Source organism: Pungitius pungitius, chromosome 21 (genome assembly GCF_949316345.1).
Source record: "Pungitius pungitius chromosome 21, fPunPun2.1, whole genome shotgun sequence".
Taxonomy (NCBI): domain Eukaryota; kingdom Metazoa; phylum Chordata; class Actinopteri; order Perciformes; family Gasterosteidae; genus Pungitius; species Pungitius pungitius.
In genome coordinates, this window is record NC_084920.1 from 4,675,342 (window position 1) to 4,697,343 (window position 22,002).

Below are 22,002 nucleotides of genomic sequence, written 5' to 3' on the forward strand. Positions count from 1 at the left end.
AACTGACTTGGTAATGGGAGACGGCCCCGGAGAGGGGAATGATTTTCAAAGCCTCTTTACACTAAAAGCAATTTACCCGCTTTTTTCTGTATTTTAACAGACATGCGTACAGTTTTTATAATACTACCGCTATTTCACTGCAAGTATGACTCCAGCTTTCCTCATGTTTGTATTCATGTATTCAAAAAATATATTATAAAACTCACACACACTGCCACCTAAAAGAGAAACAAGGAACTTTTTGTATGTTTTATTTGGGTCTAGACTCCAGGTACAGCTCCCCGGGTCATTTCTCACACTTTCATTGACCTGTAGATGACCTAGGAAGTCCCTGAGGGGACAACAGCTAAGTTAAAAAAACAACAACTAGTGAATGGTGAGCAAGCCGACATCCCTCACTAGATTCTGTCTCACCGTGTTCAGACTGCGCCGAGTGACGCCTCAAGTGACGTCTCAGAAATGGCCGCTAAGCTAAGCAGACTCTACTGTGTGAAATGAGGCCAAGCAGCACAACGCTCCAGCTGATAAATGTCCTAAATCACACGGTGCGTTTCAGCATGCAGGTGCCTTTCTGTGTGTGGTTTTGTCTGTCGTACCATTTATTTACTGTGCGTTGGTTATACAGGAGAAGGAAGGAAAAGCATTCAGAGATGTATTGATATTCCATTAAGGGAGACTTTGTTCCAGGAAGAAGAAAGGGTTAATTTTCCATTTCAGTGGGTAGATTGTTATAAAGGGTGCAGGTCAATCTCTCTCAGAGACTCTCCTATCTCCAAATTTGAAAAAATAAAATGCAATAATAAGAGCCTGGAATTTGAAGTGCAGTCACATTATGTTACGCAAAGCATAGTTGTGGTGTGTGAATGTTGTGTGTGTGTGTGCATGATGCATGTCAGTGCACATCTTGCGGGGTAGGCCTGCTGGTAATGACGGTACAGTCGAGTACTTGCTGCTGTTTGCCGTGAACAATAACCCCTTTTTTATCTTGACTTTATACTTAAACGTTACCTTATGTGTCTGTAATTTTTTTTTTTTTTTACAGTTGCACGCTGAATTTGTATATTCATTTCAGATAAGGTACTCATGTTTGAGTTTGTCTCTCTCTCTCACACACACACACACACACACACACACACACACACACACACACACACACACACACACACACACACACACACACACACACACACACACACACACACACACACACACACACACACACACACACCGTACCGCAAAGGTGAAAACCATCATTTCTGAACTGAACCGACTCGGCGGTGGTTCAGCCGCTCGGCGTTGAGTGCAGGAAGGGGAAACGGCTGCTGTCCGTTCTCTTTTCAAAAGGCCCCCAGTGAGTAGCACCCTATTAAAATCCCTTTTCATTTCTGCAACCACTTCACGCGACTGAAAAAAAGAAGGGATTGCTAGTTCAGCTGTGAGGGAGGGGCCGAGTATCATTAGGCTGCTTTCATCGCAGCCCAAGCTGAATTGTACTAACAGTCTTGAGCTCATCCTCCTTTTCGCCTCTCCACGTTTGACACGGAGAGAGAACGGCCTCATTGTTGTTTCACTGCGGTGAACCCGTAACATGAAGCGGTTAAACACCACTGGGTTCATTTAACCAGTTCAAACATGGCCGGTGTGAAATCACTCCCACCCCGTGTGAGGAAACGAGAGGCCCTTCAGGGAGTCTCATCTTAAATATCAATTATTGGATGAGATGGCTCTGACACGTGTGTCCTGCAGCCGGCCGGGTGTTTAAACGCTGTCGGTGATGACGCTTCTGATGTCTAATCTCTCAACCCGCGTGCACTATGAAACGCACGGAACGATGAACAATAAACCACGAGTGTGTGCAAAGCCCCACGCCAAAAGTGGAAATGAATGCAGTCTTTTTAAGATGGTTTCTGTATATAGAAAGGTGTTTATTACAGTGGGGAAACGCCCCCCCCCCCCCCCCCCCCCCGTTGCTTTAGAGAAACGTGTCCGTAGGGCAGCGTTTTCCTCCGAGAGAACAAATCTCTCCCTGTTGTGTTGTCAGCACACCGGAGCCAAACAGAGGTCACATTCACACTTTCTAAGATTGTTGTGACACATGTATGCCTCCCCAGATAATAAATATCTACAGTCAAATAAATATGGTCATGCAGCCTCAATGACAGGAAACAGCTATAAGCTGTGACCCAATTGCATAAATTATGATTGTGCGCACCATAATAGTGACAAAATGAAGGCGGTCCAATGAGATTCAACACCTGTTTTTCCTTCTGTGAGCGATAATGATTAATAAAAGGATGTCGTGCCCCTGGAAGCCACCGCAGAGAGCTGCGTGCCGCTTGCGTGCCGATGTGCACTCGGAGGAAAAGAAAAAAGGCTTTGTTGAAGGGCTCGAAGGGTCGAGGAGATCCTCGGGGGAAACGACGGGAAGCACAAAGTCAGCAGAGAGCCGCCCGCTACCTCAGGTACTCACGACTGATGGCACACCTGTGGTCAAATGTCACAGATGGACGAGTTACGCTTGGTTTAAAGATGAAAAAATAACTAGTTTATGAGTTGACGATGATCACTGGTGGACGTTTAGGGGTTTGGGATTTTTAATATATATATAAACTTTGAAAGATTTAAATCATATGTATATATACTGTACATAAATATATGTGAGAGTGCGTGGCATCATGAGTGACAGCATAGAACCGCGTTGCCTTCAGGAAACGTAGGCATAGAAAGAACTATAATTCAAAATCAGAAATATTTTACACCTTTTCCAAAAGCTAACTCAATACTTTGTAATCTTTTCTTAAACCTCAGTAAATAGCTTACCATCTCTACCATGTCAATGTTTTCATGTAACGAATGTATGTTTTAAAAAGTACCATCGTACAGGCCAGTTGTTCGTTAGAGGCTATTTATTGTGAGTGTTGATTGATCAAGTGGGTCACTGTGGTGACACAGGTGGTGGTGAAAGAAGGTGATTAATGGCCCCTCGTCATCACAACAGGTGTGCAGAAGTGCTTGGAAATAGCGACAGGTTCTTCTTTCCAGCGTCGTGAACAAACCCAATGAATAACAGCTCAGGAGGGTTTGCAAAGGGGAATAATTACAAGATGGTGACTGCAGGGATTATTTATTTGACTTTTTTTTACTCTCGGCAGACTCTCTGCCTTGACACGGTGTGCTTGGTATCAGGGTAGAGTTTCAGAGTAAACTATCCAGCACAGCTTCTGCTGAGGAGCCTGGATTTGGATTTGGAAGGATAAGCGAAGCTTTGCTGACAGCTTGTCGTGGTTCCAAATCCTATATTTTTGGTTGCATTTACTCGTAAAGCGTTCAGTTTATGGAGCAGCTATCAGTGTAAAAGCCGGACAGTACCTGCTTTTTATTTCTCCAGCAGCAGGAAGCACGAGACTCAAAAACAAAGACACATTTTTGTAGCACTTAGTAAACAGACGTTCTTATGGAGGAAAAAAAATGATTAAAACACTCCCAAAAGCCCCCTGAAGTAAATAGCAATTTTGAGTAGTTCATAATGTTCGGTTTTGTTCAGACTGCAAGAAGTTGTTTGTAAAACTCTGGTCATTTTTATTACAAAGCATCACAATATTTGAGATTTAAGCCCCAACAATTGGCGTTGTTAAAAAGCTGACACTTCAACGCCTGACGAGGCGAATAGGTGTAATTAATATCGCGGCTCTGTTCCATTTAGATGTTACAGCAGCGCTCTGGTATTGCACACAATGTCTCTCTGGCACGTCTTACTGGGGCATCTTCAATACGACGGAGCCATTACTAATGGTATTAGTTTCAACAGTGGTTTTCAAAACGTCAATTCCTTTGGCCGTTCCTGGCCCCTCTGTGTCTCCGCCAGTTTTTTTTTTAATGTCAATCAAAATTTTAATTGTCTGCTAAAGCTCACACTTTTTCCTATTTGATTGGCATCTTAATACAACTCACTTTTTAAGCACCGATTCAAAACCTCAATGCAGGCCACGGGCCACAGAGCCAAGTAAGTAAGATCACCCTTTGGATCTTTCAACTGTATCACAGTGGATAAAACGTGGTGAAAAGTTACTGAGCTCGCGTCGGATCCATCTCCATGCCAATTGAGCAGCCGGTAAGCACTGATCTCAACACAGTTTCAGATGGTTGAAGAAGCTAGTGAGTGTGTAGATAATAATATAACGTTTTAAATCACAGAAATCCGTCAAACAGGCAGCTGCAGTAGAATCCGCCACAAACCCAAATAGTAAAGTGCACAGTTCTGTCGTCAATCAGCAGGACGATCTACTCTTGCAGAGGTAAGTGAGAGGAGTGCAGAGGGGGCAGCAGCAGCGGCCGGTGCGTCCGTACCTGTGCTGACGGCCTTCGCCAGTCGCCGCAGCCTCCTCTGGTGCGTCTTCCCTCGGTAGTGGATCTGGGCCTGCGCGTTGGAGTTCAGCTGGATGTTGCACACTCGGCACATCGTGGCGCTGCTGCTGCTGCTGCTGCCGCCTTGGCGCCGCTCGCGTTTGGCTCTGTGCACGGCTGCCCCCTTCCTCTCCTCCTCCTCCTCGTCTTCCTCTTCCATGTCCTCCACCCGCCCCTGCTGACCCTGGGCAGGGCGGCCGCCGTCGGGGCTCTTTGGACGCTTCATATCTGGAGAAAGGGGATAAAAGCGCCGTCAGCCGCGTTTAAGGCATTATGTGCGATATAGAAACAATGAATTTCCCGTTTGTTTCAAAAATGTATGTTGTTAAAGTATCCACAGGGGGGCAACAGAGCATAACGGCTCCATTCAGAGCAGAACGATACTGGGGTTTTTTTTCGTTTGAGTGATTCAAACTGCAATTATGTGTGCGCCGCCAACGCTTGAGATTTTTTTTGACCACACAGATTTCCAAGGCACACAAAAGATGCCCATCGCTTTGATTTATTCAAAAATCGTTCCTATTCAAGAGCAGGAATAACAGAAAAGAAATCTAAAAGAAACGGCCCATCTCCGGCACAGACCAGTGCGGCCTGTAGATAAGTCTCTGGTTGTAGCTTCTCTTTCTCTACCGGATGATGATAATAAAAGCCGGGTTACTCGCCACGTTTCTTTGCGCGGGCACGCAGCCTTTAACGCGTGTGATGGCTGAGCGATCGCGGGTGAAATGAGGCCATAAATCAAACCGTAGCCAGTGAACGTGGAAATGTCAGCCCAAAGTCTAGCCCGGGTTCTTTGTTCCCGGGAGCTTCACGCGGTAATGGCGTCCGTGGAGTCCTCGTGCGGCTGGGCATTTTTGCCACTGTGCCTCGGTGGATGCGGCACGCACCCCCCCCAAAAAAAACCCCAATAAGAGGCCTTCACTAGTGATGATCTTCGTCACTCTGAAGATTCAATTTGGCTGTTGGAAAGTGGAAAAGGAAATGTGTTCAGTGGGATTCATCGGCCTGCGACCAGCAGCACAGGCTTCAAAGCTGCAGCCCATCTACATGATTATTGGATGATGTACTACAGCCTCGCGGTGGAGAGGGACATGAGAGCCTTTCAAACCTACTAAGTGTAAAAAAAAAAAAGAAAAAGGTTATGTTCCACTGCTGTAATATGGATCAGCAATTATGTTTTAAAGGGTGCATTATGCAGACTGGGTCGTTTTTCAAACAGCGTTCTTTACTTTCACAGAAAATCCATCTTTTTAATCCCAAATTTATGTCTTCAAAGCAATAAATTTTACCTGGGTCAGTGCATTCTTTCACACGTTCCATTACACACGTTTTCCTCCTTCTGTTTTTTTTTTGGGGGGGGGGGGGGGGGGGGGGGTTTAATACCATGGTGTCCAAACAAGCCGAGGGGGCCGAGACATACACATGATTTTACCCAGACAGCTGCTGGATAAGAACTCAGACCTGTGGTCTGTGATCCAAATTGTTTTGTCGGAAAATGATCCGGCATCAAAGAACGGTTTTGATGTGCGGAAAGCAGCCAATCAGAGGGCGGTTTGGGCCGTCTGACTCCCTTTAGGTGGTTTGCATGGACATGGTCCCTCCGTTCAGGACTAAGGGGACGCCAAAACTAATAGAAGTCCGTTTAGTCATCTTTGAGGTTTTTCAGTATATTCTTTCGACACAGATGTTGCAGCTGTGGATCATCCCCCATCAACCATATTTCGAATTGAAGAAGAGACTGGAAAGCTAATTCACAGGCGACTACAGCCTGTAAATAATGATGTACAACTTGTTAACTTGATTTGAAGATGTATTTTAAATTCATGCATTAATAATTGAACTAACAATATTAAGCTAGTCAATGACTCTCTGCACATGATGCCACTAGTTTGAACCATCCTTTTTGTGCGGTCAGCGCCGTTAAAAACTAAAAACCAGGCCGGCAGCTGCTGCTTCCTGTTGGCACTTTGAGCCTGTCTGTCACCTCCACTCGTCTCACGCTAGAGCGGGACCTTTACAAGTGGCGGCAGAGTATTTTAAATAGAAAAGATTTGCAGAAAGTTGAACCTGGCCTTCATTTACTACAGCTAATTAGGGATTAACTCAGATGTTGTGTTCACAGTGGTAAAAAGAGGTGAGGTAATGAAATAAAAATGTTTGCCTTATCCGTAAAGTACCGTAAGGCTTTAAGGTTGATTTGAAGAAAGTGCTACACAAAGTAGCAGGTTTCAGAATATGATGTCGCATCAAGTCCCATAACAATTTCTTTGAAAATAATAAAAATGTGTATTTTATGTTAACAAATTACCCAAATAAATAATTTAGTGGCATTTCTAGTACATTTATGAAGAAGCTGTAAACAAAATAGAAACTGCACGGCTTTATAGCTGTTCATCTGGGCCCATCAATAGTTAATTATAGAAATGATTTAAGACGCAACAGCTAGTAGAGGGCAGGTGTGTCTTTTAAATCGTTAACTTCTGTCAGTGTTGAAATAATGTCAATAACAAACTGAAATTTATGTTAAGGGTTAAATTAGCTGCGGGTTATAAAGAACAAAACGAAAACAAAGAAATTAAGAACTCAAGAGCACCACTGGAGAAACTAAAGATTGAGGAGTTATTCCCTGGCTTTAAGACGAAGAGCTTAGCATGCCGACGCGGTGGTTGGAGGGTCGATCCCAGCGAGCCGGCGGTGCAATCTCTGTGTCTCGTGGAAGCACTTTGTTTAAAAACCGGTATCTCTATGTCCTCACGCGTTATCTGTCATGCTGCCCACTTAATGGTGAAGCTATTCCCGCAGCTCTTTAAATACCATCACTCATCAGCCCGTGCGGCTTACAGACGCTGCTTTATGTACTGACCCTCGTAAAGTTGAAGGTGCAAAACAGCATGACACAAAGTACTACAGTAGGATGTGCATTTGTTTGACCGAAGAAAGAGACTTTTAGGCCACTTTCAGAGAATACTGGACTTTTTTACAATTTCCAGATTGTATAATAACATTTTTTAAAGCTATAATAAAAGTAATCATTTGTGTATCACTTGAACATCAGGTTGTGTCTTGGAAAAAGAGAGAAGGTATCCATCTTAAAGCTTCAGCATATAAAAGCTGTTTTTAAGTGACTCTGCAGAGTAGAGAGTGTAGTTGCACCTGGTAAAAACGATTCAAACTGATTTGTGTCTCCAGCCAAACGAACAGATACAATAAAGTCTCCTCTCTTTAAGTAACAGTTAAATCTCCCCGTCACTTGCAGGCTCCACGTCGCTGCTTTATTGACAGAAACAGCTGAACAGAAATGATCTGCCAAAGTCATAAGCCACTCCATCAAGGGACTCGCTTGTAGAAGCAGCGTAATGGTCTCCACATGGCTGCCTACATGGATGAGGAATCGCTCTTTTTTTGCTCTACAACATGTATATGTGTTTCTTTACAGGCTCAACTCTTGTTCGGGAAGGCTTAAGTTCTTAGACCCTGGAGAAAAAAAAAAACAGTAACGTCAAAGTCCTTGGTAGGAAAATCGTAAAATGCAAATTCTGACATTTTCTCAATCTTCTACAAAGATTGAGAGACTCCCCGAGCTTTTGGTCAAAATGTCTTATTATAGAATAAGACATTATAGCTGAACCATAAGGTTAAGCAAGTCTGACACAGTGTCATAGAAAGCAAGCGAGAAGTTACCACTACCGTTCATACATTTCTCCCACAATGACAGCTTGTGCTAGTCTGGTGACGTGGGGGCGGTGGATGATGGCTAACCGTCCAACCAGGTGACGGGCAGCTATAAATACGGAAACCTGTTTGTGTAGTTTCCTTCAAGCTGCTTTCTCCGTCTGTATGACGTGCTGTGATCAACACGTTAAGCACAAATGAGGGGAAGGAAAGCTTTGCCATTGTAAAGAGTGGAGACATTCCTCTGGAATAAAGCACATTTGAGGTTTTCTTACTGAACAGACATTTAGGTATAAATTGCCCCTTCCATTCAACTATATAAAACATCTTGTTCCATTACATTAATTACACGATGAATGTACATCGGCATTTAAATGGTTGTCCTGTATCGACTCATGGGGACTTAGTTCTCCTCTATATATAGCTACACTCCATTCCCTGCAACAGAGGATCTTTTACACTAAAAAAGGCCCCATTGGTTAAGTATTTATTCATTTGTTGGTTCCATAACTTCACACTGGCCATTTCTCCAAACAAAGCAGTCAGAACAAATCCATCAGCAGCCCATTAATCCGCCCGACTCTCTGCGGTCCGCGATCTACGATACTTCCTGGAACAAGCCGTTCTAATCCAGATGTGCTAAGACGCCGACTGACAGCATTCAGCTGTAAACGGTATGTGGCGGCATTCGCGTGCTCTTTTAAAAGAGCTCTATTCCAGGCGGTCGTGGCCCGAGAGGAGTCGCTCCACCTGTCATCACAGAGTCACCACAGCAGATGGCGGCCCGACGGGATGCTCGGACACGCGTGGAAAAACCGGACTTGCGGGAATATAAGTCATATTCCCGGCTCATGTTTCTACTAAAACACTTTGCGGGATCCGTCTGCAGTGCGAGGAATGCACCTCCGACAACGCGCCGGCATCTACATGTCTTCTCGGTCTTGACGGTCGAAAAGACACACGCCGAACCACTGATCGACAGGTGGTCCACATTACAGTTGCGTTGCTAGGCAACCCCGCACATCCACTGAAAACATGAATTGGAACCTTTTTCACACAAATTGCAGCTCAATTATCCTGTAATTTGTGCAGCGGAGGCAAAGAATTGGACAGAAAGAGCCACATTTTACTGAATAAAGGCGGGGGTGGGGGCGCAAGACACACTATAAATTCTGCAGAGAGAGCTGGTATGGAGGTGAGTGAATGCTGCAGGATTCGGTCCGGTGACAATCTTTATATATCTTTAAATGTTGAAGTCTCTGTCTCATGCTTCATGTCCTAGGCCGAGTGTTCAGGTCGAGTTTACAAGAGGCAAAGAAAAACAAAAGCTGGACACCACCGCTCTGGAGGCATAACGAGGGCACAAAACATTCTCTGTCCTCACAGTTTCTGAAATATGAAAGATGTCACTTTTTGTTCCGTGGAAATCGAGAGTATAATTCCAGAGTGTTCTCTGTCTCCGTGGTGGATTTAGAACCAGATCGAAGAAGTGTGACTCACGTTGAGAGTTCAATGACGTCAACTCAATAAATTGCCACAAGTGAGCAACACAGGTGCATCGCAGCCATTAACACCTAGAAGCACCGCCTGTGACCCTCGGAGCCACACGCAAAGACACTACTGGGGGGGGGGGGGTGGCGTTCACAATCCCCGCAGCATGAGAGGTATTCTATGTCTCAGATCTTTATGTCAAGGTCACTCGCGAATGTTCCACTCCCATAACGCGGTGATTCACTCGGTTAGGTAAGTGAGTGGGAGCTGTGAAGAGGGTGCATATTTTTAGTCTCTAACATTTCCCTTGGACTCGACGGGCACTGGGAACGCGGGGTGGCGGCAGCGCGATTGCGCGTGCAGCTGTACGTAACTGTACGTCCTCAGGTTGACGTGAGGTCCACTTCGAATGGTTTAAAAAACTCTGAGGATCAACTTCCCCTCCTAACATGACAAAAAAATGAAAGGAAACGGGTGAGATAAATGTACTGCTTACTCCACCCATCACTGCCGGCCACAATGAATCAAAATATGATGTATTCAGTGTCATATTTTCTCAGCACACACTTTGGAGCTTTTACTGGTGCAGCGTTGCATTCAAAAAACGTTCATCTCTTGAGAACTCGCGTTAGTGTGGTGATGTTAAAAAATGAAATTATTAAAATTATATAATTCAATTATGTGGGATTTTATTCATGCAAACTTTTGAGCAAACTCAGATATCAAAATGACAAAATATCACATTTTGCGTTTAGTCTAATCATTTGAATTATTTTTTACAAGCCTTAATGAGTTAAGGCTTATTGTTAGTGACTATATTTCTGTAACGAACAGAGTCTCATTGTTACCTGACCACTTAAAAACCATTGTCTTAGTAGAGTAAATAAATAAATCTACATCCTTCAATCGAGATACATTTTTTTGTTTTATCCCCACAAATAAAACGCCAGCCCCCACAATGCATCTGTGTAACTGATGATGGTTTACCCCCCTCACACAAGCAACCACACACACACACACACACAAACCCACAGGGGAGCCTGGCCAAGTTCCCAAAAAACGTCTGTAATGATTTGGCATCCATCTTGTGGACACCTCACGGCAATCCCCAGATAACACACCTCCCCCCCCCCCCCCCCCACACACACACACCACCACCACCACACACCACCAACCACACACCCCTCTGTAGCTGGAGATTAGGTCCAATGTTAAACAAAGAAGGAACATGTTTCTGACAAGCCGGCTCTTTAATTAGACCACTGGTATCTGAGGAAAACACACCCACTGATACACACAGACACACACACACACACACACACACACACACACACACACACACACACACACACACACACACACACACACACACAGAGATAAGCCTCAGATACAATAAGCAAATAAATAGTGTCAAACATACTTTTGACCACACACACAAGCCCTCTTTCTCTGTCTCTCAGATACAAACAGACACACACACACACACACACACACACACACAGGTGTGTCTGTTTGTCACAGTTGAGACCGTTCCACAGCCAGATAGGGACGTGTAGCGGCCAATCAGCTGTCACCTTCTCTGATGTGTTGGGAAGCTCCACGGGACCTGACAGCCCGGGTTGCCACCTATTTGGCAAAGAAGTGGAGAGTGTTTGTCAGCTCAGCTCCTCCTCCAACACGCATACCGCGTGTATCCAAGTACATTATAACATCGCTAAACAAAATGAATGGGATTTCTAAGCTATAAAGCAGTCATATGTAATAATCATCATTTGCCCAACAATATTACACATGCAATAACTAATACAATTAATTACAAAACTGCATCTTTTATCCAGAGCCCCACTGTTTGCTGTTTAAACACATTTTGGCACAAACTGTGGCCGCGGCTTCTCAGAATAAATCCCCGTTGTCTTTCAGCACAAGCCTCGACACATTCACTTAAAAACATTTGTGCTGCATGCAAACACTGCTGAGGTAGGCCTTTGTCAGGAATGACTAAATGTAATCTCTTTCCCCCAGGTGGTGTCTCTTAAACGGAGGCCAGGTCCACTGGAATGAAATAACTCAAAGGAGGACAGTTTCTGCTGCAATATTTCATTGTGGAAGGAGCGCTGCGCGAAAAATGCATTATTCTGCTCATTTATTTACAAAACATGACATGCCTTTCTCGTTGCACTTCCCTCGTCACAAACAAACCAAAATGTTTTAGATTGTTGTAAGAGTTGTTTCAACGCCTTGCACGATGTCATCGGATTCAAATCATTTCTTTATTAACGAATTATTCAGAAATGTCATGACCATAATTATTGAAAAAAAGTACAGACTTTAACAACAATAAATCTGCTGTTAAATTTATTGCATTTTCCAACGTATATGACCCTTTTTTGAAGTACTCATTTTGTAGCATTCTTCTACCGAGATATGAATCCATGTTTGAAGGGTGAAGGCACTTTTTTTTTTATCTGGAGGGAGGAACTGCACTCCAACCAAGGGCGACAGCAATTTATGGGCATCTGTCACTGGCCATCTGGGAGGGGGGGGCCCGGAGGCTTCTGTGGGGACCAAATGTGACCTGTGCGTGACTGACTGCAGTGTCCTGGAACGCCATCGGTGCCATTAGACCCATGAAAATAATAAACAGTAAAGTGTCTTGATCATCAAAATTATAATATAAACTAAAAAAAGAATACAAATCATGGCGCCGCATTCAATACAAGACGTTCTATTTCACACACCTGGTGAATCGGACAATTCATCAGCGGTTTTATATGGTCTGTTTAGTGGCCAACATTTGGAGAATAGAATATATATTATCTGTTTACTTAATGTAAATAAAATAAATGGTTTTCATTGTTCCAAATTTAACAACATTTAACTGCAAGGCCCTAAAGCATATAGGGCAATATTCAGTACATTGTATATTCTTTCATTAAAAGAATATACTGGTCTGGTGATTTTTGAGGATATTTTGGAAAGAGCCACTTTTAGGCTACGTGGAGCGTTTTCTGAACCCTAAATCATTACGGTATATTTGGAAAGTCAAAACGGCAACACACACGTATTTCTACTGTATTGAATCGGTACACACAGACCCCTATACCACTATGACGTATTAAATCAAACTGTGAAATTAAAATCTCTATAATATCTCTAAAATATATATGGACGTCAGTATATGCTTTAAAATGATAAAACACGGTTATTTTTTCAGGCAAGAGGGGAGAGCTGATTGTGATGAGATTGAGTCGTTCTCTCTGTCTTTTCTCCCTGGGAGATGATGTGAAACGATGTGGGCTGTGGAAGTCTCCTCCTCTTCCTTCTCTCCAAGCTCAAAACAAAACTTGACCTAAATTCTCTTTAATTGTTATAAATACATTTAGGGGAGGTTTATGGCACGCATTAGCATTGCTAGATTATGCCCCAAAAGTGTGAAATTTAAGTTTCCAATGCTCCATCCTGTGAACGGCAAGAACATGTAGCGCAGTTTGGAGAATACAGCCGATGTCTGTCAAGAAACTATTTGTCTCAGTGGGATTTATTCAACGTGATAATCCCTTCTTCCAATATACATGTGCTACATATGTTGTAAAGGCCACAGACAGATTTAGGATGATGATTGTTTACTGGATAAGTGTGTTTAGTGGATTTGTTATTTTTATCTTCTTTCATTTATTCAGCATTTTGGTCTTATACCCGTAAACCCGCGGTTGAATGAGAACACACAAGATTCATTTACTGATTATCTTCACAATTCTATAAATAGGTGATCCGCCTTTGACTTGCCACATTTCTGCTCTCAGCCGTCAGGGTAGTGTGGTGGTCGGGATGAATCCTATTATTACTCTCAATGGTTCAAATTTTTAAAAAAAAACGGGGATTGAAAAACACTCTGGTAGTCGTGTGAGGAATTTGGGCTGAGAACCACACACGGGAAGGAACACCAGTTTTTATTGGGACCCCCCCACACCCCCCACCCCCCACTGCCCCTCCTGCCTCTTGTCCCGTTTGGGCTTGGTGCTCCCTGACAGCTCTCAGCGATCAGTCGCTGCGTGGCACTGATAACACGGGTCACGGAGGCAGACGTGTGCCATATCTCGACCTGTGGCCACGCCGCCCTCCTTTTAACGCACCCCCACGGCGTTGGCTCCGACGTACTGTCTAAACAGCTTCCTAGAACTTCAGCTAATAAGGCAAAATACGTTTATGTAAACCCACGGTGTGCCAAGTGGCAAACGTATGCTCTCCACGCGGCGTGATAGCAGGAGGTGGGAGGCACGGAGGCAGCGATGACTAACGCCAGCGACTACGAGATGAGTTCAGGGTGGTTTTAACAAGTCATTGGTCTAGCCAACGTCTAGAGCTCATAAATACACATCGCGTGGAGTTGGCAGTGTGACCCCCCCACCCCCGCTCTTTATATAGGGCATTCACAATAACTGCCAAATGCTTTTTCTTCCCCCAGGACCGGCAGAAATATCTGATCAACTATATATATATATATATAGATAGATATATATAGAGGGATTTCTGGATAGTGTCTGGGATGATTCAGGGCAGATTATAATAGAGCATTGCTGTGCTGCTTGTTGTCCACTTCGTTTAATATTTGTTTACCGCTGTTCACAACTTGTTGGCAACCACCCCCAAGAGGCCGTACAAGGGATCAGTTTTCAAAGGTTTAAAGAGGGGAAGTGATGCTAAACTCAGTGCCAATCGCCCCCGTAACACTGCATCCAATGTTTGAGTTGGGTCACTCTATAACTCGGCTACTGTGTTGATTCTCTGCCACCTGCATCGGCGATTAACTCGCCACACATTTAATTAAACTTCGGTTCACTGCAATGAGAATCGCTGAGGTGTCTAATCACAAAGTGGGGAAATTCAATGGTGTTTTCTTTTCTGGAGCGAATGCTGACTGATGACTGCAGATAAGATCGCTGCCCACATTCCCCTAATCATCCATCTTCCCAGTTCTTATCTGGGCCGACTCGTATTGGAACCCTCACAGGCTAAATTGAATTGACTTTTGATTAGGTGCACTCCCCAGGTAAAACCGGTTTAATAGCCTGAATTAACTCACTCGTGCTTTAAGGAGATGGATTGTTTTTTAACAAATATGCCAGTCTGAGTTTGATTTCCATTTGATAATTAATAGACAGTAAATGCGGAAAATAATTACTTGAAATAATCATTTCTATTCAAATACTATCCTAATGAGGCTATATTATCTGCTCATGTCTCATTTGACCTTTGGTGGAGTAAATTCACAATCTTGCTCTCTAAACGGGCCTCTGTTACTTCAATGCTTGTCGCACAACAGCGAGTTTTCATAATGAAAATTAGAATGATACAGTTGAGATTTAAAAAGTAGCCTAATTTTGTCGGATGAACGAGGGTCACAAGTAGTTAGTGGAGCGTTCAGTCCGGAGGTGATTCAGTCACGACGGATGAACAGACGGCACCACAGAACGCACTATAATGGCCCCCTGCAATTAACGACCATTTCATTAGCCCCGCTTCACTGCTCTTTTGTGGTCAGTGGTGACGGCCGTTAGAGGAACAAAGAGCAGATCCATTTTAGGGGAAAACTACAAGACAAATCAGGTGCGAGGAAACGTTTTTTTTTTTTTTTGCAATCCCAGGACGAACCTTTTCGTGGCTTCATACTCGTCAGCCAATCTATTTGTACTTCACCATCAGGCCGTGAGGTCTGGAGGATATCTGAAAAAAAACAATGGATCTCTGACAGACACGGTTGTCTTCTATATGAAATCAATTACATTTTTTCTTTTTCTTTTGTCAGATGAGCTCTTCTCGTCTCACACACACACACCTGTGTAAAGATTGTAGTTTCCGGGTAAGACGATACAGGCTATTGTATGAAAAAAACTGCTTAAAAATACAAAACACCTGCTCAATCTAATAATTACAATCGATTTATGCCAAAAATCAGGGATTATGATGTATATCCGACAGATGAGGAGGCCATTTTAACGATTGTAATCCTCTCCATTGTGTAAGTATTGACTTTATATTTGATATATATATATATATATATATATATATATATATATATATATATATATATATATATATATTCTCCTCTCTGGACAAATGCATTTTTATGGCACTAACAACACCGTGAAGAAGCTCTTCTATATCACCAAGGTACATCAAAGAAAAGGATTTTTATCTGCGAGGCGCCATGCACACTTGTGCAGCCAGAGAGGGAGTGTTCCACTCATTGTGAGCGTAGATTGATGCTGCACTTCACAGGACCTCCAGCAGGCAGTCTGATTACAGCAGTTAGTCTTTTGTGCCGGAGCAAAATCAACCCATATTCTTCGGGGGGGGAATTCTCTCCATGAGAGATCGAAAATCCATTTTTATGTGGAGAACAAATAAGGGTGGCACATACTCACAGGGCCACAAAGTCAGACCATCTTGAATAAAGGCAAGCGACTGGATTTAATACCTTAATAATTACACCTTGATTTGGATAAAAATAAGGAAAATTAAAAACATATATACAGAATACTCTCACTGAGACATTCACGTCCGGCGTTTTTTCACTCACCAACACTGCATTGCGCAGGTCTCTGCAATCACAGACAACACACACACACACACACACACCTCTATGCTGTTCAACCCGAAACACACGCACACAAAGAGATGTTTTCACACCGCTGCCTGCTGCGTTGGATCCGTACCTGCAATGCAGCCCCAGGGGAATGGAAAGGTAATGGAGCGTACGGAGACTCGGCATCCCACACAGCCCCGGAGGTGTCTGCCTGACTTTGTGTGTCCATGTGACGGGGGACTCAAAGAGCAGCTGCAATGTTACACGGACGACATCCCGAAAGCCAGTGTGGGAGCACGGTTTGAGCAAAAAATGCACCTTTTTTTTAAAAGACTTGAACACTTGAACTAACCAGCAAGGAGAAAAAGACAGAGGAATCCAGTTTTCTTTTCACGGAATAGCTTTCAGGTTTCTCCAAACACGGAGGCCGATTCATGCTGTCGAGGTAGTGATGCATGAGCTTTAAAAACAGGTGTAACCAAACATTTAACTTTGTGTCACAGACAGAAGGCCTTCCTCCCGACGGTATTCACTTCATCACAGCCCGGCATTGACCCCGCTCGTGTTGTCGCCACACGTTTTGTATTGATCTTTTGTGGACATTCGTACATTCTTGCAGCGCCTTGCAGGACGTGTTTTCACACGCTTGGCTCCAGCTGACTGGTTCCGGGCTCGTGTCGGTACAGAGTCAGGGAGGTGGCGTTTGCTCCTCTCCACTTGTGAGCGGCGGCCAAATAAAGCATCACACTCGTCACCGTGAAGGAGGCTCATCTCCTGACGCGTGATGACAAAACAAAGGGCCGTTCCATCGTCGACGCGAGACGTAAACAGTTCATTTCAGTGGGTGTGAGAGTTTTACATATGTCGACTGAGAGGAAATGTGTGTTGCAACAAGTTAATTTGAACTGAAAACCTCGGTTAATTGGTAAGAAGAATCAATTTAAATGGCGTCTCCATAAAAACACTGTGTCATATGTGTCATGTATCATAAATTGAATATCTTTGGGTTTTAGACTGTCTATAAAGAAAATGAGATTTAAAGTATCATTACAACTGTTTTCTCTATTTACATCCATCTGTACCTAAGAGGCTGTAATGACCTTCTATAAACAGAAAATGTAGAAACCCAAAGGAGATAAACACCTCAAACATGAAGTTTAAGTCACTATACTGTTATTCCAACTTTGAGGATGAACTTTAGCTCAATAATTAAGAGTGAGCATGTTTAAATATCACATAAGTATTTCCTAAAAGTGAAAAGTGGCTGCAACATCACAAGATGTCACGTAAGAACCAGAGAAACAAGTCTAGCCATTTCACGGTGATCAAAGCCTGATTAACATTTATTTGAATCAAATAATGATATGATCATTATGCTTGGCTCCCGGTTTGCATGATTGCTGGTAACGTTACAACGCATCGACAGCATCTAGTGGATAAACCGCAGTCTGCGAGGCCCAGCCGCGCTTATCGCTTCCATATACAGGGTATTTGTGTTTTTTCATTGCGGTTTCATTACAGTGCATTATCCCAGTCATTTGCATTTTATCTTGTTAACTATCCAGAGGCTCTTTAGATGAAGAAAGAGATTTGTGTGCCACCGATGCATTAGTTAAACACTTTAAGTAGAATGTCAATAACACACAGACACACACACACACACACACCAGCAATGGTGTTTGTGAATACCAATGGGATTTCTCTGTTTAAAAAACACAGCGCTGTATGATTCACCAAAGGCCACGAGAGTGATGGGTCTCGCAGAATAATCTCCTCTACGTCACGCCGCTGAAAAAAAAAAAAAAAAAAAAAAAAAAAAAAAAGATATTCCTCACACATCAACAAATACGTTGCGTGGGTGATTGTAAAATCCCCTGGTGGATTTTATCAGCAGCAGCCATGAGTCTATAGACGGCGGAGGGCCGGAGCTCAAGCTGCTCCCGTCCCAATCTCGTTCCACATGATTATTCTCAATTTCACAGCCGCTGGTTTTTTTTTTTATTTTTTTTTACCCGAGACAGACGGCGGTGGCAAGGTGCCAAAGCACAGAGACGAGGACGCTCCGAGGTAGGAGAGAAAGTTAGAGAGGGAGACGAAAGACAGGCCGGTCAGTCAACTTCATCGCCAGTGTTTGGGGCCGAGGTAATCTTTGAATTTGACACAGTGCCAGGTGCGGAATGGAGAGGGATGGGGAGGGATGGAGAGAGATGGGGAGGGATGGAGAGAGATGGGGAGGGATGGAGAGAGATGGGGAGGGATGGAGAGAGATGGAGAGGGATGGAGAGGGATGGAGAGGGATGGGGAGGGATGGGGACGGATGGGGACGGATGGAGAGGGATGGAGAGGGATGGGGAGGGATGGGGACGGATGGGGACGGATGGGGACGGATGGAGAGGGATGGGGACGGATGGAGAGGGATGCGAGGTGCTGGGGGATCTCGAGTCCGGCTGTACAGACCCTTTGTGTAAAGGGAAAGGCTGGCTCTGCAGGTAGAAACAGTGAAAGCCAAACATTCACAGCTCCGCTAGATCAATATTTTAATTTCTGAATCCATTAAAGAAAAAAAGGCCTAAGATAGTCGGAGTGATCAATGCCGCCATCATGTAGGAGATTATGATGAAATGTCCACCGCAGGTTATATGGAGCTGAAAATAATCACCAGAGCACCAAATCCTTCAAGTCTCCGAGGAATAAACAATTTACTCCTGTAAAAATCACAGTGTCTTTTTCCTGAAGCAAATTATTACGCCTTTAATCAAGAGATTATCTACTGCTAATTGTTTTTTAAAAATGAATGCTTGATTGTCACAAGCTGGAAGGGTTTTGTGAGATGGATAAACACATTACTGGTTTGGGACTCTTTTTTTTGTTGTTGTTATTATTTCAACAAATGAAAATTAAAAGAAACATTTGCTAAAAAATGTCTTGTTACAAAAAAAACTCCAAAACACCAAAATGTGGTAAAGAGCCATTGGAAAGATACACTTGGTGGTAATTTCCTCTGGCTCATTTTTGACTGGATGCACTAATGAAAAGCCATGTAAGTAGGGCTGCAAGTAATGATTACATTAATTAAAGATCCATCTGCTGATTATTTTTTAAATTAAGCAAGGTATTGTTTTGCTAAGTCAATTTCAGATTTTTTTCTTTTTTTCTTTCTTTTTTTTTTCTTTCACAATTGCCCAAAGCCAAAGGTAATCGGTCTCGGCACGTTTTGTTTCTTCCCAACAGTGAAATATATTCAGTTGGTGACATCCAATGCAAAAACATTCCGTACCATCACGTCACACAACAAGCGTCCTCACGATGGAGAAGCTGCAACATGTTTGATGTTTATACAAATGATTAATCGATCTTCAAAATAACTGCCCATTCGGTCTCTGTTGAATTGATGGTTGCAACAAAATGTTTAAGCTCTGCATACGAGCGAGCGCGTTTTAACTCGGATTATAAGCAACGTTCACACATCGCCTTCATAAAATGAGAGTGAATAACAACCTATGGTCCACTATGCTACCCATAACAGCCTTTAAGGATCATTCTTTGGTCCACAGGAGTGTGCTGGGTGGCAGTTCACCACAAATGGTTGCACCTGCTAAAAAGCTACGAGCTAAAAGGTCCTCTCAGACCAGCTCTGTTGAAACTGAAGCTTTTATGTCACCCGAAATTGCATCTTTGGGAAGGCCCGAGATGTGCTTGGGCGCGCAATTCCTTAAAAATCCGCCTGCTTTGACATCAGTCAAAGTGAGTTTGTTTCATCCGGGACTTTTTCTGTCCTTTAGGAAAGCCAGTCTTGGGAAATTCTTTGGTGTCGCATCCAGCTGTGCACACACCGAGGTACGAATAAAAACACTAGGAACTCACACGGGAGAAGCGCCAGCGAAAATCACCGCATCACCCCGGAGAGTGGGCAGTGGGAGGTGCGGGATTTGATGATTCAAGGACCTTTTGTTCACAGGAAGAAAAAAACCCGCGTGCAGTCAGAAAGAGAGCATCTTTTCGGTGAGGCCGGTGTCATTTGGGGCCCATTTAGGTTTTGAAGCTCACTCAGACGGGCGAGGTCATTTAAAGAGGACGCAGAAGATGATGATCACGATGTGGCCTGTGCGGGTGCGTTTAAGTGGGTCTGCTTGAATTGAGGAGCGGCCGAGTGAGCCATGGCAACGGTGACGACGGTGTGAGGCGCCGCTGGAAGAGGACAAGTGAACAGAAGTATGGCAAGCAAGGCTCACACAGAAGGTGGTTTAACAATATGAATATAAGTCAAATGCTTGCTAGGGAAATTGATCCGTTACTACTTTTATAAGCTTGTCTTTTGCCCAAAATGCCAGTGATCTTACTGAAATAGGAGTTTTTTCTCCCTCAAATGACATCAAAATGAACAACTTTTGGTTTTGGACTACTGGACAGACAGTAGAGACACTTTGAATGTTTCAACTTCAGGTTCAGAAAATGTCCTGCATTTTATAGACCAAATAATCAATATTGAGACACCAAGGGAAGCCACATTTATCTTCTCTTGCCTGTTCAGTGCTACTCAGAGGATAAAAAACACACACAATTAAGAAGCAAAATGTACCGCTTGAGCTGCTGCCATTTAGAAAAAGTTTCCAAAGGACAAAGGAAAAAAGCTAAGATGAAGTGGGTAAAAAGAAATATAAGCGTCATATAAGTTAAAGATTGAAAACAAACCAGAAAAGGGAAATAAAGGGAAATGTTTCTCAATAAGATGCGCTGTGAAAAAAGCTGCATCCTTTTATGTTGTTCAATTCAATCATTCATGATTGACTCCTATTTTGTGTCTCATTTAAGCCTTCACTAGTACTTTTGTGGGCAAAGGTTTAATGTTACATATGGTTAATTACAACATGCATCTACAACAAAATGCTGTTATCTTCCTTCTGATGAAGGTCAAACATATTTATGACACCTTCATGTTGGGGGCCTCTGAAACACAACGGTATTGTTTAAAGTTAAATAATAAAGTTATTTCAAAGTGAAGACAAATATCGTTACAGGGAACTTTATTTAAATTGTATAAACGGTTTGAACATTGCGTCGTTATCAGGGAAGTAAAATGGTGTCTCTCGGGTGTCGTTACAAATAAATGTCTTTTCACCTCAAGACAACGACACGCGGGGGAACATTTAAGCCGAAAGACATTTGTACCGCGTGGTCCTACCTGCGTGAGACGGGTCCACGGCTCCGTGGCTGCTCTCCATTCCCGGTGGCGCGCGTTCCGGTTCCACGAGCGAGTCCAAAAGATGGTGAAACGCGCGCGCGCGCGGTCAATGTGCGACTGGATTGTTCCGCGCGAGGATGAGAGAGAGAGAGCGAGATTGAGAGGGGGTGAGTGAGAGAGAGAGAGAGAGAGAGAGAGAGAGAGGGAGGGGGAGCACAAATGTGATCAGGTTGTGTCAAAAGCGAAAATAAAAACATGTATTATATATGCATTATATTATATTACAACTTGATTATTTCAACATGATAAACTTTTTAAAGCTCAAAGCATCGAGGTGGATATAAATTGAGTTGACAATCCAGAGGTGTCTAGCTTTTTTCAGTTATTTGATGTGTTTTGGATCATTTTATTCAGCGATCAGTGTTTTTGAGAAAAGGGACATATAGAGTTGGACATAGTGGGTTTGTGAAGACAGAAATAGCGATACTTGTTTTGGCAAGTCAATTTTAAGGCCGAAGAGGCCGAGATATCTGGATGTTTTTTTTAATTCCCATTATAAGTCCAACAGTGGGTCCTACACTTCCCATAATGCAACTGGTCCTACAGTTTGTGAGGCGGGCTTTGTGTTTTGAATGTGCGGCCTATGGGGGGTTATTTTCTCTCTCCC

The 22,002-nt window shown here is 43.4% G+C and overlaps 1 protein-coding gene across 1 annotated transcript in view; it reads right to left on the reverse strand.

Annotated features, from left to right (window-relative positions):
• LOC119213049 (zinc finger protein 385C-like) overlaps nucleotides 1-21,465 on the reverse strand; it is a 43,645-nt gene extending 22,180 nt beyond the window's left edge. The window contains exons 1-2 of the mRNA XM_037464062.2: nucleotides 21,336-21,465; nucleotides 4,348-4,632 (exon numbers count right to left, since the gene is read on the reverse strand). Coding sequence (XP_037319959.2) covers nucleotides 4,348-4,632; nucleotides 21,336-21,375 — 325 coding nt within the window. The 5' untranslated portion in view covers nucleotides 21,376-21,465. The remainder of the gene's footprint in view (nucleotides 1-4,347; nucleotides 4,633-21,335) is intronic.
• Nucleotides 21,466-22,002: the final 537 nt, after the last annotated feature.